The 14,791-nt window shown below is 52.7% G+C and overlaps 1 protein-coding gene across 1 annotated transcript in view; it reads right to left on the bottom strand.

Moving 5' to 3' along the window:
* Positions 1-2,488: 2,488 nt before the first annotated feature.
* The window catches only part of LOC104077974 (ephrin type-A receptor 10-like), a gene marked incomplete at its 5' end in the record, with an annotated part of 39,619 nt that continues 27,316 nt past the window's right edge, over positions 2,489-14,791 (bottom strand). The window contains 12 exons of the mRNA XM_009579403.1: positions 2,489-2,603; positions 3,135-3,290; positions 3,405-3,598; positions 3,794-3,943; positions 5,817-6,020; positions 6,140-6,201; positions 6,973-7,158; positions 8,986-9,111; positions 10,543-10,598; positions 10,866-10,974; positions 12,396-12,558; positions 14,745-14,775. Coding sequence (XP_009577698.1) covers positions 2,489-2,603; positions 3,135-3,290; positions 3,405-3,598; positions 3,794-3,943; positions 5,817-6,020; positions 6,140-6,201; positions 6,973-7,158; positions 8,986-9,111; positions 10,543-10,598; positions 10,866-10,974; positions 12,396-12,558; positions 14,745-14,775 — 1,552 coding nt within the window. The remainder of the gene's footprint in view (positions 2,604-3,134; positions 3,291-3,404; positions 3,599-3,793; positions 3,944-5,816; positions 6,021-6,139; positions 6,202-6,972; positions 7,159-8,985; positions 9,112-10,542; positions 10,599-10,865; positions 10,975-12,395; positions 12,559-14,744; positions 14,776-14,791) is intronic.

Here is a 14,791-nt window from a genome sequence, read left to right as displayed (position 1 = left end):
GGGAGCGGCTGGGAGTGCATGGTGCTTACCACGGCACTGCCCGGGAATGCCAGCACAAGGACGAAAATTGAGAAACCAACATTAGCTGGCACCTTCTTGAGACCACTGGTCAGTGAAGCTCAGGCAGAGGGTTCTGATTTCTGACGCAATCAAGCTAAAATATCTGGAAAAAAGTGAAATCTTGTCAGTCTTGAGCACTCCTGGACCCAGCCTGGCCATGCGGCCCAGGCAGAAGAGCCCAAGGGCCAGTGAAAAGGAAACCACCGCGAATGAGGCTTTACTAAACAGAAGCTGGATCCCTACAGTAACATGTTCTGGGAAGGCCAGCAGGCCCAGAAGGAAGACGCCCGGGCAGGGCAGGTGCCGGGCCGGCCCCGCGAGAGGCTGCCTCAGGATCCTTCGCTCAGCCATCACTTAGATCCTCATCCCCTCAGCGCAGGCTAACAGGAGGATCTGACTCAAACAGATTTCCAGCCGCACTGTGAACATCTCCCGCAGCATTCATTCCCTTTGTAAATCTTTGCCTTTCATCATTAATAATTAACTTGCAATACTTACAGATGATAATAAAAGGCCTACAAAACTCTGTACAAGGCTGTAGAGACCCATTTAATTAACTAACTTCAAGGAAACTTGTATTATTAAGCAGATGCTATTTATGTCTTCTGTCAGGGACCAGGCTTGCATCAGTGGGAACCGCCAGTGTGCAAGACAGGCAGTAATGCGCTACTGTTTGCCACAAAATAAAGTGCTGATGTGCCCTGGTTTGCCTGGATTGCACGGCAGGATTTCAGGGATCCCGCGGATGCAAGGGTCAGTTCTGCCCAAGCCCCAGCGTCTGGCTGGGGTGCAGGGTCCCTTCGGCACAGCCCCTGCAGCCACTTCAAACACCCAGACCCGGGTGCACCCCACTGCAGAGGCTGGGGGTTGTGCTGGCACTGCAGTCCTCGGACACAGATCTCTGCCCAGCCTTAACCTGCGGTGGAAAACTGACGCCCTGGCGCGGCCGAGCAGGACACTCCCTTTCCCGTCCCTGCTCCCAAGCGGGGACAGGGCAGTCGGAGGAGAGGGGGGAAAGGCACTCTCCGCAGGTGACACGGCCCTTCCAGTGGCCAGGGGCATGCTGCCAGAGCAGGCATGGGAAGCATCCACCCAAAGCACAGCCATGCCCGCTGTCTCTCTGACTCCAAACCAATTCCCAGGTTTTCATCCCATTTCTGGCTGAATTGGGAGGTTCTTTTCTGCTTCTGTGGGTTGAATTAGTGCTGTTCATAAAATGTTTTCCCCTGCAAAAGCTTCCAGACCTAGAGAGGGCAGAGCACTCGTCCACCTACTGCTGCGAGGCAGAGCGGACACCTCTGAGCAGGATGCTCAGCTCAGCTGACAGCAGGGAGTCCCTAGGCTCTGGCATCAGCCCACGGCTGTGGGCACGCAGCGACGCTCTGCCTGCTTTGCTCCGCAGCCTAGGGGACAGCGTCAGAGCCCATCACAGCTGCCCATGAAGCCAGTGAAGGCAAGATGCAGGATGCTCTGCCAATAAAACTGCAAGGCAGGAAGCAGGGAAGAGAGGCTAAAGTAGCAACAGATGCTTTAGCATCAGTCCTGCACGGATGGCAGGTCTGCCTGCAGGCTCAGTCTGCACCTGCTGTTGTTCTGGTCTCTAAGTTCCCACCCCACTGCTGGGCTCCAGCAGTAAAAGGAGGGACTGGGGCCTGCACAAAAGCCAGCACAGGCTGAGAGCATCAGCAGGGCAGCCCAAGGGCTACACTGCTTGCCCTCTCTTGGCTATGGCTCTCTTCATCAAAGCTTTTCATTTCTTCCCCTGAAATTGTCTTGTCAAGAGAGCCTTAGAAACATTGAGCATCATTTGCTCTGCGCTTTAGTGGAGAATATTTGGTTTTGTTCACCAACTGTGGTGTCAAGACTCAGTGAAGTAACTCTTGGAGTGTAAGGGACATGCCTGGAAAAGTTTCCTTCAGCATAGCAGATGGGGAAAGTCACCTTCCAGAAGTTGGGCACTGGGTGTGAGCTGTGTTCCAGTCTCTAAAAACAAGCAATAAAAGCTCCTTGTGGGGTTGCTAGAACATGTCGGCTTGTATAAAAATACCCATGGATTTCACCAGTAGGATGATAGATGCGAAAATGCTGTCAGCTCTGGATTAAGACAGTGCACAAGTGTCCATCCACCCTGTTAACCTAATAACCATATGAAATGGCATCATTACATTTTGACTCATTTTACAAAACAGTGCTAGGAAGAGCCACATCCACCTAGGCACACTGCACACGTCCTAGGAGTCCTTGCCTTCCCTGGCACAGGGGACGGGAAGCCCTGCTCTCTTGCCACGTGGAATGACTTGTTTGGCAGCAGCCCAGCGATTCCTACATGCCACCTGAAACCTCAAGGTTTCAGAGATTTGGTCCGGTTTGGGGCCGGCTGGCTGTCTCCTTGCCGGGTCAGTGCTCTGCACCTCTGCGGGGGGCTGCTTCACACCTGCACACCTCGGCCATGCATTTGGATCACCTGGGCCCGGAGAGTGTGGATCCCGCTCAGGATGGTCTTCTGGTGCTCTGCCAGCGTGATCCCCAGGCTGAGGACATCTCTGCAAAACGAGCCCCGCGTCAGCCATGAAAAACAAGCCCTAACTGTAAAGTGCCGCGACACCGACTGCTCCCAGGCAAGGGCAGTGCAGGTTTCAGACTATCAGGCTACTGCAGACCTGCCGGAGTAAGAAATCCCCAACTTGTCCCAGTCAAAGCAATACAGACCCTGACTGCGAATCCAGGGGTAACACGTGCCTGCAGCACACCAAGCGTGAGACAGCTCCTGGCCCTGCCGCCCTGTGCTGCCTGCATAACAGGTTATAGTAAATTGCATTCAATTTGACTCTGCTTTCTGGAAGGGACAGGCAACACTACTCTTGTCAGAAACTACAGGTTTAAATCTCAGCTTCAAAAACCAGCAACTGAGATGCACAACACACGCAGCCCAACCCAGGCCAGCGAGCTCTTACAGACGTGTTTTGGAAGATCTGTCCTCTTGTTTAGTGACACCTGACTGTAACTGCAAAGCAGAGCTCGCTCACACTGCACCCAGCGACATGAGGTTATAGCCAGGAAACCAGTTCACTTACTGGGCTGTCATCCTGGCCACCGATTCTAGGTAGCAGTAGCCCCCAGCGGTGAAGTTGTCTTTGTACCTGCCCATTTCTATCGTTTCCAGCCACTCGCCCACGGAGCTGAAAGATGGGAAGGCTGAGAAGGTACGCTCGGTGAGGGGGATGGATGTGCTGTGGGACCTGCCAACAAAACGGGGCGGTGAGGAGGGAGCAAGCATGGCACACCCAAGGTGGGAACTGGCAGACAAAGCAGAACAACAGGCAGCAAAGCAAGAGGGCAGTCACCTGGTGCACGTGGAGCTGGGGCACTTCGGGGGCTCCGGGCTCTGCACCATCTTGCTCAGGATGTTGTGGATGTGCGAGAACTTGGGCCTCTGGCTGCGGTCCTTCTGCCAGCAGTCGAGCATGAGCTGATGGAGGGGTGGCTGGCAGTTCACCGGGGCGGGCAGGCGGAACCCATCCTCCACAGCCTTCATCACCTGCAGCGGCAGAGGAGGGCAAAGGGGACGGGGTCAGGCGCTGCGATGCAGATCGCAGGCAAACCCCTGGCGCAAACCTCCCTCCTCACACCCGGCCTGGGGAGCAGCAGCAGCTCCTCCGCACACCACGGAGCCACCTGCACACCATTAGCAATGACAACATCTTCATCTACCGCATGGCCGCTGGGGACTCACGTCCTGGTTGGACATGTCCCAGTAGGGTCTCTCGCCGTAGGACATGACTTCCCACATGACAATGCCGAAGCTCCACACATCGCTGGCCGGACTGAAGTGGTGATACTGGATGGCTTCAGGGGCTGACCACAGCACCAGGCTCTTCCCATGCTGGACGGGCAGAAGAGGAGAAATGACACATTCACACAGCAGGATGTAGCCAATGCACGCGATTCCCCGGTGGCTGTTTGTCATGCCCTGCCCGGCATCGCAGGGCAGACGCTGAGCAAGCCCGCATGCCACGAGCTGGTTCAGTACTAAGAGAAAACTTTTGCCTCAATTTGTTTTAAAATGGCCATGCAACCGTATGCTTACATGGGAGTGTGAGTCCTGAAATATTAATGGGAGAGGAGAATGTCTCTGGGAAGAGCTGATGGCATTTTATACATTAATATTTAATGAAAACCATTTCAGAGCTGTGCAAACACACAGTCCCTCCACCCTGCCTTGCTCTCCTGTAATTAGCAATCCCCATCTCAGCAGCTGCAGAGCCCTCTGGATGCACTATGGGAAGCAGGTGACAGACACCGCAGCTAATTGTAATTAACAGCAGGGAGACCTTGACCCCAAAGCCACAGCCCCACTGCACCGCAGTGGGAGAAGCCAGGGCTCCTGCTGGGCTCTCCATCCCCCTCGCTCAGCAGGCTGCTCTGTACCCAGCTGCACGCCAGCGCCAGGGCAACTTTGCTCAAGAGCTTTGCAACACAACAGCCACGGCCGAGCTACAGCTCTGCAGGCAACGCTCGCCACGTTCAGCAAGGCGGGGGGGGGTCACGCTGTGCCAGGGACTCTTCGGGATGGTGGTGCTCTCCCTATGGAGCGCACTGAGCATGCCTCCCTGCAGTTAGTGATAACAGCTGAAAAAGTTTTCCAAGACTCTTTCTGCCACCAGCCTGCTCAGAGCTGGCAAATAACTGCAGCTCCTGGCAGAGCACGGGCCAAGCCCTGCAAACAGGCGCTTCCCGCTGGGACGCCCACACCCTGCACTAGGACACAGGCACCGGGTCCCTACAGGCAGTATACATCAGCTGCTGCCTCCTTGGCACTGCCCAATGCTCCCTGCAAACAGTAAGTGCTCATTTGATTGAAGAATCAATGCTCTTTAAAATATTAATGCCTGGTTAGTGTGATGCACTAACAGCCCCAGCTGATACCAGGCAGCTGTGGGATACCAAATGAAATATGTCTTATTGCTCTGCAGTTAAAAACGCATTGATGCACCCTCAAGTGAAACGTGCCAAAGCGGTGTGTGAAAGAAACCAGGAGGGAGAGCCGGCTCCAGCGAGCGGCTGCGGGGCCTCGGGGGCCCATGGGGTGCCTGCCCAGCCCGGCAGGCAGGGGCAGCCCCCCGGCTCCGCACCCAAGGGCTCCCAGGCAGCTTCTCCAAGCGCACACAGGCACTCCGGAGACACACTGGCTAGCAGAGCTGACGAGGCATAACTGTGAATCAAGCAGGACTTAAATTCTTAATTGAAAACCATGAATTTCATTACAAGTGGTAAAACAGACATAAGGAACCCTGAGGCTGCCAGGGCTGCCTCCAGCCACCCACTGCCGCTCTGCCAGTTCACGCAGACATGCAGCAGGGCTGTGGCCAGAGGAAGAGCAGTGCCGGGCAGCTGCTGTGAAGTTCCCTGGCTAAACACATTTGATTTCTAGCTGAGAAAGAAACTGTTAAGATGCAGAGCCCGCATTCATACATGAGGAAGGAAATAGGAGCATAGGAAAAATGCTGGTTCTGGAGTAAGATTACTGTATGTCATATTAACTCCACCTGTGGAAGCTTGGCTTTGGATTTGATCCTTATTCAGTATTTAGAGCAGGCTGCAAACCTCTCTAGTGATGCCAGGCCCCAGACCAAGCGCTCCTGGCCACGGCCGTGCATTGCAGCCAGGGAGATCCACCTCTGCAGAGGTTTTGTAGCCATCTGTCAGCATTTTATTTTCAGGGAATGTTGGCCACAGAATTTGGAAATGCAGCTTACCATGGTGGAGAAGATGGTCTCCATCTTATCTTCTTGTGGCCGTCTGAAACCAGTTATTTTGCAAGCCAGACTGCTGTTCACAAGGACTTTGTGGGCAGCAAGGCTTTTATGTATGTAACCCATCTCTGCCAGGTACTTCATGCCAGAGGCAATCCCCTGCAACATGCAAACAAGCTGGGTGGCGGTGAACTGTCCCTCATGTTTCTGTAAAAGAAGAGGAGGAAACACCGAAGGTGAGTAATGCCCAGTTCAAGGGGGCACTGCCAGCAGAGCCCGAGTGGGTGGCAGATCCCAGCAGTTACCACCAGCTCCACAGCACTCACCCTGAGAAAAGAGTCCAGCATGCCGTTCCCCATGTACTCCATCACTATCATCATGGTACTCCCTGCACGGACAGACAAGGAGCACTGCGTGAGTCCTGCCCATTGCTCAGGCAGTTCTAACACTGCAGGTGTTAGAAATCCCAGTGCTAACCTCCAGCATGGTCAGCCTGCGCTGCCTGGCTATTAAGGGAGACAAGGACTATCTCAGACAGTTTGCAATGAGCAGTGGGGTCTGAGGCTTTCCTGTCATTCCTAGCTGGGATCCCACTGCATCCCAATATCAGATGCTCCTTTTATCAAGACACTGAACCACATCACAAAGGAGGACAGCACTACCCAGTGAAAGCAAAAGCAACCAGCTCAGCCCAAGACTCAGGACAGAAATACTTCCTTACCTAATAAAAAGGCTAGTTAAAATCAGCACGCGTGCTCACGTTTCTTTGGATTTACATGAATATCCATTTAACTACAATATCCACAGACTAGTTCAGCGCACACACTCCCATGAGAGCCAGGAGCAGTCAGAGTCATCTGTTTTACTGACAGAACCTCACTTCAATTTGCTTTTATTAAGAGTGCACAGTTTTGCTGCTAAGCCAGTCCTACTACCTAGATTTATTAATCTAGCTGTGAGCATTTTATTAATCATCAGAATGCTAAAATAGCTAATACATGAAGAAACACCTGATTTCCAGAGAGCCAACAATATTGCACCTGCAGCACCAGGTCATCACTCCAAAGCAACAGCTTAAGCACACTGCCTGCACAGAAGCCTTCCTCAACTGCGCATGGCTCAGGCTGCCCCATGTCGTACAGCCCGGGACCCCCCTTACCTCTGGTGATGACCCCCTCCAGGCGGATGACGTTGGAGTGATCGAACTGGCCCATGGTGCATGCCTCTGTCAGGAAGCAGCGCTGCTGCTTCTCCGAGCACCCTGCCCGCAGGGTCTGGATCGCCACCGGCAGCTCTCGCTTGCTGGGCAGCTTCAGGCATCCCCGGCAGATTTCTCCAAACTCTCCTGCGCAGCAGAGACATGAGTTAAACAGCATCCATGGCAGGACGTCCCTCGCAGCCTGCTGCTCAGCACCGCGCCTTCCCAGAGGACCCCCTGCAATCGCGTTCACACCACTCCTTTGTGCGCTGTCACAGATCCCCCTGCCATTTCCAGACCATGAAAGAATGAGCTACCTGCTAGCTGACTTCACAGCTTCCTCACAGCTTTCACTATCGTTGTGTAAGGGCGATGTTTTACTGAGCTGTTGCAATGCACTATAAAGACAGGTTTTACATATATACACACACCTGCTACAAAGCAAAGGGCAGCAGTCCTCTTCTGGGAAGTCAGCTTCCCTTTAGGGGATATTTTCTTTGCTTTGGGACCATAAAGTGCATTTCTGTAGCACGAGTGATGTATCCTGCTGTGTAGACAAGCAAGACTTTCCCATTGTTCATCAGAGGATTTGCCAATCCATAAACTCAGAAATGTGCGGAGCCCTGCATGGCTGCGAGTTTCCCCCGCAGAGTCTGTTTTACCATCTTCCCCCACCTTTGCTGAACACACAACCCTTCACACATGCATCAGCATGTGATACTAAAAATGTGTGATAATGCAATGCAATTTCTTCTTCCTCTTCCTACACCTCTAAGCCTTTCTCTCCACCCTCTGCTCAAGTGCATATTGTGCTTTTTCCCATGAGAAGATGATTAACCCCCAGCCACCGAGTTCATGCCCCCTGTGCCTGGCCCATTCCGCTTCCCAGCTCGGCACATGCAGGGTCTGCTTCCCATGGAACAGAGCACGGCAGGGCCAGGAGGGTTTCTGCAGTCTCTGAGGCAGAGCATCCCACTCTACACAGCCATGCGCTTGACAACAGGAGCTACCAAATTCATAACGTAAAAGGCCAATATTGGCTTTACAGCAAAAAATGAGTAGCTATGAAAAGCTTTATTGATTTGAAAGCCAGGTACTTGTTAGGTCAGCAGTGAGACAAATGTACTCCCAAATTCCTTACATTTAACTGTCTTCCTGACTAGTTTTTCCTGATTTTTCAAACATCAATTTGCTTCTGAAAGGTATTGGGATTAGTCTCAGCTGCTCCACTCAGCAGCTACAAAGATAACCTTCTCTTCTCCTCAGTGTCCTCTTCCCTTCAACACTGTTCTTTAAGCTGGTGGGCAAGCCCTCCCCTCTTCCCTTCCTGCAGCTGAATTTGTCTTTAGGAAAAGAAATGACAAAGAATAATTGTGTTTTCCATGTTCTGGCACACATTAGCGATTAAGGCTCTAGGGCCTAGTGAGGGGATTTTAATTTGCTTTTAAGTTTTAGGCAGTGAAGTTGATGAAAATCAATAAATCATTAGGTTCACATATTTATAAATAGTTTTCATGCTGCTGTCAAACTGCCCAGATGCAGATAATTGCTGATGCTTTGTGGTCTGCTCCTCACTCAGTTGGCTGTACTTAGCGCCTCAGAAAAACAAACAGGAATCTGAAATCAAGCTCTTGAGCAAAATACTCACCAGCCCCACTCCCATTTCCCTGCTGCGAGCACGCACCTCCCTGAGACAAGAGCAAGAGCAAAGGTCTGCGGCGCTGACGGTGCCGGAAGACAAGGAGCTGCCTTAGGAGTCGCCAGCAAGGCGGGCAGAGCCCGTGGGCAGCAGCGGGAGGGCCGGCACGCGCCCACCGCACTGCGGGTTGGGCAGGACCGCAGCAGCAGCGTCATGACGCTACCGTGGCCCTGCGTGCTGGGGGCGAGAGGGGAGTGCTCGGGCCGGGACAAGCACAGCCTGTGGCACAGCCACCGCCCCGCGGCACGCAGAGGGGCCGGCGGGGAGGAACTTGCCTGTCCCAATGATCCTCTCAATTTTAACACTAGCGTTATCCAGCTCTTTGGCAAAGAGGTGCACAGCCTGCATCGGATCTTCGCAAGTGTCAGGGTCGATGTACGTCCTCCTGGTTGGTATTTTAACTGTGGGAAAGCAGGAAATGCACAAAGGTGAGGAAGGCTTGGCAGAGCTCCCGCCTGCCTGTCCCAGGAAACGCTCTTGCAGGTTATCCACCTTCAGGTCTGCTGGCAGGATTAACTTGCCACCTTTTTATAAGCAAAGCAAAAGACTCGACTTTAAAGTTGCTAGGAAATTTCTTACGGGATTAAATGAACCTAATCGCTCTGCTCCACTGCCACAAGCCCTGGGTTAAAGGAAAGCAGCTCCTTCACTCTAGTGCAGCTCCCTTCCAGACTGAGCCTATCTGCCACCCGTGCTAATCCTCGAGTATCCAAATCATCTCTGTTCCCAAGACCTCTAGGAGAGATAATTATAATAATGAACAACAGCCATGTTCCAGGTCCCCTCAATTAGCAGCATGGGCAGCAAAATACCTCCCACAGGCGCCTACCATCTGCTGCACGGCAAGCGACCCTGCCCGGGAGCACGTCCAGGAGAACCGCGTGGAACGAGGCCGACCCACTTACAGCAGCCCCTGCAAAGCTCCGGAGGGGAAACAGCCGCCTGCTTGCTGGGGCTTCCTCAAAACCCTAATTCACATCTCCTGAAAACAAACAGCCAAAACAACGGATGAAGCACATCAGCTCTGCCGCTCACCGGGCCCCTGCTAGAGCACTGCCACGTCTCCTCCTCTCCCTGGGCAAGACAAGGAGGACGATGGATGTTTTGCACAAGCTGCTTGGCCCGTCCAGGACCAGTACACAGGCAAACGGCAGAGCCCTGCTGCGCCCGGGAAGGGGTCACACCACACAAGGCTTCCCTTCCACCTCGGTTCTATTCGCCTTCCCAAGACCAGGCAGCTGCTGCGCTCCCCTCGCCCTGCAAAGAAAACCTTCGGCAAACTCCCAAGGGCAGCTCAGCAGCGCGAGGCCCTTCAAAGCCAGGAGAAACAGCCAAGCTGCATCCGAGAAGCACGCAGGCTCTGCTGCTTCTGAAATGCTTCAGGGAGCAGAAGAGCATGTGTGCGCTTCATGGGCATATGCCAGGAATCAAACAAACTCATCAATCCCGACATCTGAATTTCCTTTGACAACTGCTGTCTGTAAAATTATTGCTGCTCAATAATCAAGAGTAGCCCCAGAAAACAAAGCTGTATTCTCACGTAGCCGTTTGTGAGAAGCATACGCCCCATGGAAAGCTGAAAGCATCCCCACTTCCTTCGGCACGGCAGTGACCTGTGTGCCGGAAGGATGTACACTGGCTTATGAAGCTGTCAAGCCCGCCATCCCCAGAGAGCCTCGCTGCGCTGAGCCCTTGCTCTGGGATAATGAAGGATGACAACACTTCAAAAGCAAGGATTCAGGGGTGCTTTGTCAGGAGCTTGGTTATTAATAGCAATAAATACAGGCATCCCCACACAGTCGTACCGGCCACAGTGGCCAGGCTTCACTTACAATGGAAGTACAGCTCCTCATCCCCATCCTGGCTGGTTTTGCTGTACCCACACTGTCTGCAACGAGAATGAAGATGCACATCGTTATCTGGACAGCAGCCTCTCACTGGGTATAAAAGTCTCGAGTCGCAGCGCTGAGGAACAGAGTCCAGCCCCACGGCACAAGAAGCCAGCAGGCAGTTCAATCCAGCTCCCACGCTTAGAGCCAGTGCTGCCCCGTGCTCCCGAGAGCTCCTGCTGCAGGGCTTCGCTTCAGTCCTCCTCCCCTGCCCCAGCCCCAAACCTCCTTGATCCGTGCCCTGGCTCAGCCATGGCTCCGCTCACCTCCTCCAGACCATCACGCCGATCACCATGGACACCAGCACCGTCAGCCCCGCGATGGCCACCACCGCGATGATGAGGACAGGGTTCTGCTCACTGGAGGCCACCGTCACTGTGGGAGGGAAGCAGAGCCACTCGGCAATGCGCCCTGGGGCAGGTCCAAGGCATGGGGCAGCCCCGGCCGCTCCTCCCAGAGCCAGACCGCGTCCTCCAGCAAGGCTGTGGGACGATTCACCTGCAGCGCCAGGCCACTTTTCACCATCCTCACAGCAATTCACCTTCTGGTTCAGTTTTAAAAGCTCGAGCTGGTGCAATCAGACCAACGTGCAGGGCAGTGCTCCAGGCACAGACAGAGCAACCCCAGCGCTGCCTCACTGGGCTCCTGGTTTTGTTAATCGGTGCTGAGGAAAGGTTCTCGTTTATCGGAGGGACGTATTAAAATTTATGGCTTACAAATAGTTTTCCTTCATCACATTAATCCCTTCCCTTCCTGCTTTTGCAAACAGGGGTATTAGAAAGCTACATTCTATATAAAATTTTTATTGGCTTCAATTCATTCTGAAAATGTCTTCTGTGTGGCAAATGGATGCAATTTAAAGCCCTGTTAAACACAATCTGTGAGAGTCGTACTGAGCCAGCCATCTCAGGGCTTTCATTTCTAGCCAGGGTGGGTTATTAAGCTGAAGCCCTACCATCTCTCCAAGCCCTCTTTTAGTCAGTGAAATAAGATGCTTCTGGACTATAGTTATGAATGGAAACTGTGACAAGGAAAAGCCCCAGCAAATAACACTGATGCTGGCTGACCTTACTCAGCCAAGCAGCTAACAAGCCAAGTGCCTCATGAGCCAGGATGGCAGTGGGGGTAAGCAGTCATCTCCCATCTGGGGCATGCATCCAAGGCCAGCTGGATCTCCAGGCTGGTCTTGCCTCTTCTGCTACAGCCTGTGCAGCTGGCCAGCCCGTCTCTGCAGCACGCACTGTGGGCTGCACAGTTTTGCAGACCCGGGCAAGATAGTGCTCTCAGCAGTTACACCGGCAGGGACCAACACACGCTCCCTTCCAGCCCCTGTTTGGTGGCCCCACAAAAGGGACCTGGTGAGATCTGTTCCAGCACCAACACCACTCCGAGGCAAAACAACCCCCAGTCGCTCTGGCTGTGGTAAGCACTTTCTTGGGCAATCTCAGTCAAAGAGCAGAGACTCTGTCCCCAGCCTCTGCCCCAGACTGGAGCCAGAGACTGGCTGCCCTCACTGATGTTGCACTGAGAAGAGTGTGGACAGACACCTCTAGGACAGGCAGGCCACCAGTGGCAACCTTGTTAAAATCAAATAGGAAAATGCAATTAAAAGCAAGTCCTGTGAAGTATCTGCTCTTAGACCCGGAGCGGCAGAACCAGAGGAACAGATGCTGCTCCACAAAATGAAGAGCACCTGGGGCAGGAGCAGCGAGCAGCAGCATCCCCACAACTCAGCTCAAAGAGCCTCACATCTGCAGGTGTGTGTGTAAAAGACGATGAGCCTTGCCAACACTTACACTCTGCCAGCGTCTCCACTTCAATACTAGGGTTGTAGTTTCCATAGTCCGGTGAGGAAGATGTCCGGATTTGGAAAATATAGAGGGTGCCAGGCTTCAGGTTATTGACCGTCACGGCCGTTGATGTGGTTTTCACAGTTGAGTAACTTTGATCTCTCTGATCCTGTGAAATAATGAGATACCCAAGATCTAGCTGGACTGACAGCTGTGCCACGGAGCAGGCACAGCTGTATCTTCGCCTCGCCTTTGGGTCCCATCAGGACAGTCTATCTAAACATAAACCCTTCAACAGAAAACACATTTACTAAATGTCTCATTAATAGAAATTACATGGAAAGGTCACATGAAATGGCAGATGGAGCCAGATGATGTGCTATGAAGCCAGGCGGAGGATGGGTGGTGGGGAGCAGCTGTGCCACCCTGCACAGCTCCTTTCCTCCTGCCTGCCCCCGCACTGGGGCTCGGCTGCTGGCACTGTCTGGCCCCTTCCAGCTCCCTTGCTACGGCCACTCAAGCCCTGGAGTAAATACGCATGTATTAGCACATGCTGAGTAATCAAAGTTGGCAACAGTTTGCCAACAGTCCTGGTCCCCAGGATTTTATTCACTTGCCCAGCGACCTACAGATCCCTCTGCTTTGACTAAGGGAGAGTGCGACGGGCAGCCCCACTCCTGCAGCTGCTGCTGGAGGCGGTGAAGGCAGGGTGGGCTCTGCCTGGCCAGGTGGCTGGTGGGACCGCTGGGCAACTCGTGCCAGAGCAGCAGACCCCCATGCCTCTGCTCCCTGTGGTTTGCAAAGCAAAACAAGCCCCAGCCCTCCTGCCAGCTCCTGCAAAGCTTCCCGTGCTTCTGCACAGCCACCATCAGAGATCATTTTCTCAGCCGTGTCAGGTACTTCCAAACAAGTTCCCCAGCGAGAAGATGACGCCGGTGCCACCGCAGTCCCGGACCAGCGTTATCTGAGGCTACTTTCCATCGGCCCCAGCGAGCGTCCCAGCCCTGCGATCAGGCACAGGCAGCGGCCATTCACTGTGCTGCTCCCAGGGCCGGGGACGTCGCTGTGAAATGTATTTTCCATTTGATACGCTTTTCCCCTTGAATCTCCATAGTTAAAGTATGGCTTTAAAAGCAAAGATTAGGAACTAAGTTGATTTTCATGTCAACATCAAGAGCCTCATTTCCGTGAATAATTGCTAAACTATAGTTTGAATTCCCTACCCAAGCAGGACATTTCCTCATTTCACATACCCTGGGTATCTTGTTGCTGCAGCCCATTTGCACAGGAATTACTGTCTCAGGCTTCAGCGTTCACCCTCACCCACAGATTCCTCCTTTCAAATCTATCAGATGCTGAAAATCACATTAATATGAATCAGCTTCAAGGTAGCTTGTTTCTAAATACAGAACACCAACATGTCACCTGCACGGTTTGCTTGACATGTCATCAGTTTCATAACGAGCCTGAGCACACGCAGATAAGGTAATTTGCAGAACTGTGTCACAAACTGCATTTATTTTGATTTAGAGCATTGTCCCTGCTCTCTGCCCGCTGGTATTTCTTCTAAAATTCTCAACCCACCGCACCTGGTAAATAACAGCTGTTTTTAAAGTTAAGAGACTATCATAAAAATATTTGCTTGTGTCCCCTCCTGTGTGGAAGACCACTCACAGCTCACCGAAGTCACAGGTTTGGTGGCCCTCAGTCCTAAACCAGTGAAGACCACAAGGTCCAACACTTTCCCAGAGAGCAGGCTATGAATACAGGTGTCATCTCGTCAAAGATTTAGAAACCCAGTATGGTTTAGCAGTGCCTGTCTAGCTGGCTAATGGCAAGCACCCAAATCTCAGATTTCTAATGTCCTTGAAAAAAGCCATCCAATACATTTAAAAAAAAAAAAAAGAAAAAAAAAGTATTAAAATTATTAGCTTTACTCTTTCTCCCAGGGATATGTCAACATTAGGACTGGATGAAGTCTTGCTGCACAGATGGGGGAAAAAACCACTAATTAACATAAACTTTACAAATAATCCAAATTTCCTAAAACTTGCATAAGCAGACTGCATAACACTGTTGGAGAAGAAAAGACCTTATTGGGCCCTATTTGAAGCACTCCTCTTACTTTCAGGTGCTAGTAAAATCTTCGCAACAGCATCGTTGTGACACGCACTCTCTCCCTCTCCCACAACTCAATCTTCACACAGCGGGTGGTTGACTGTGGCCGGCGGCACACACAGAAGCCCCCGCACCGCGCTCCAGAGGGGCAGACTGGGCTGGCAAGGGAAGCACCCAGGAGCCGGCTGGGGAGAGCCGGGGCACGGCCGAGAGCCAGAGCCAGTCCCCAGAGCCTACCTTCTCGTAGTACTTGACCTCGTACTCGGTGCTGTTGGTGGTCGGGG

This window comes from Fulmarus glacialis, unplaced genomic scaffold (genome assembly GCF_000690835.1).
Source record: "Fulmarus glacialis isolate BGI_N327 unplaced genomic scaffold, ASM69083v1 scaffold30366, whole genome shotgun sequence".
NCBI classification, from domain to species: Eukaryota; Metazoa; Chordata; class Aves; order Procellariiformes; family Procellariidae; genus Fulmarus; species Fulmarus glacialis.
The sequence above is the reverse complement of the archived record's forward strand: the minus strand, read 5'-3'. Positions and strand labels throughout refer to the sequence as shown.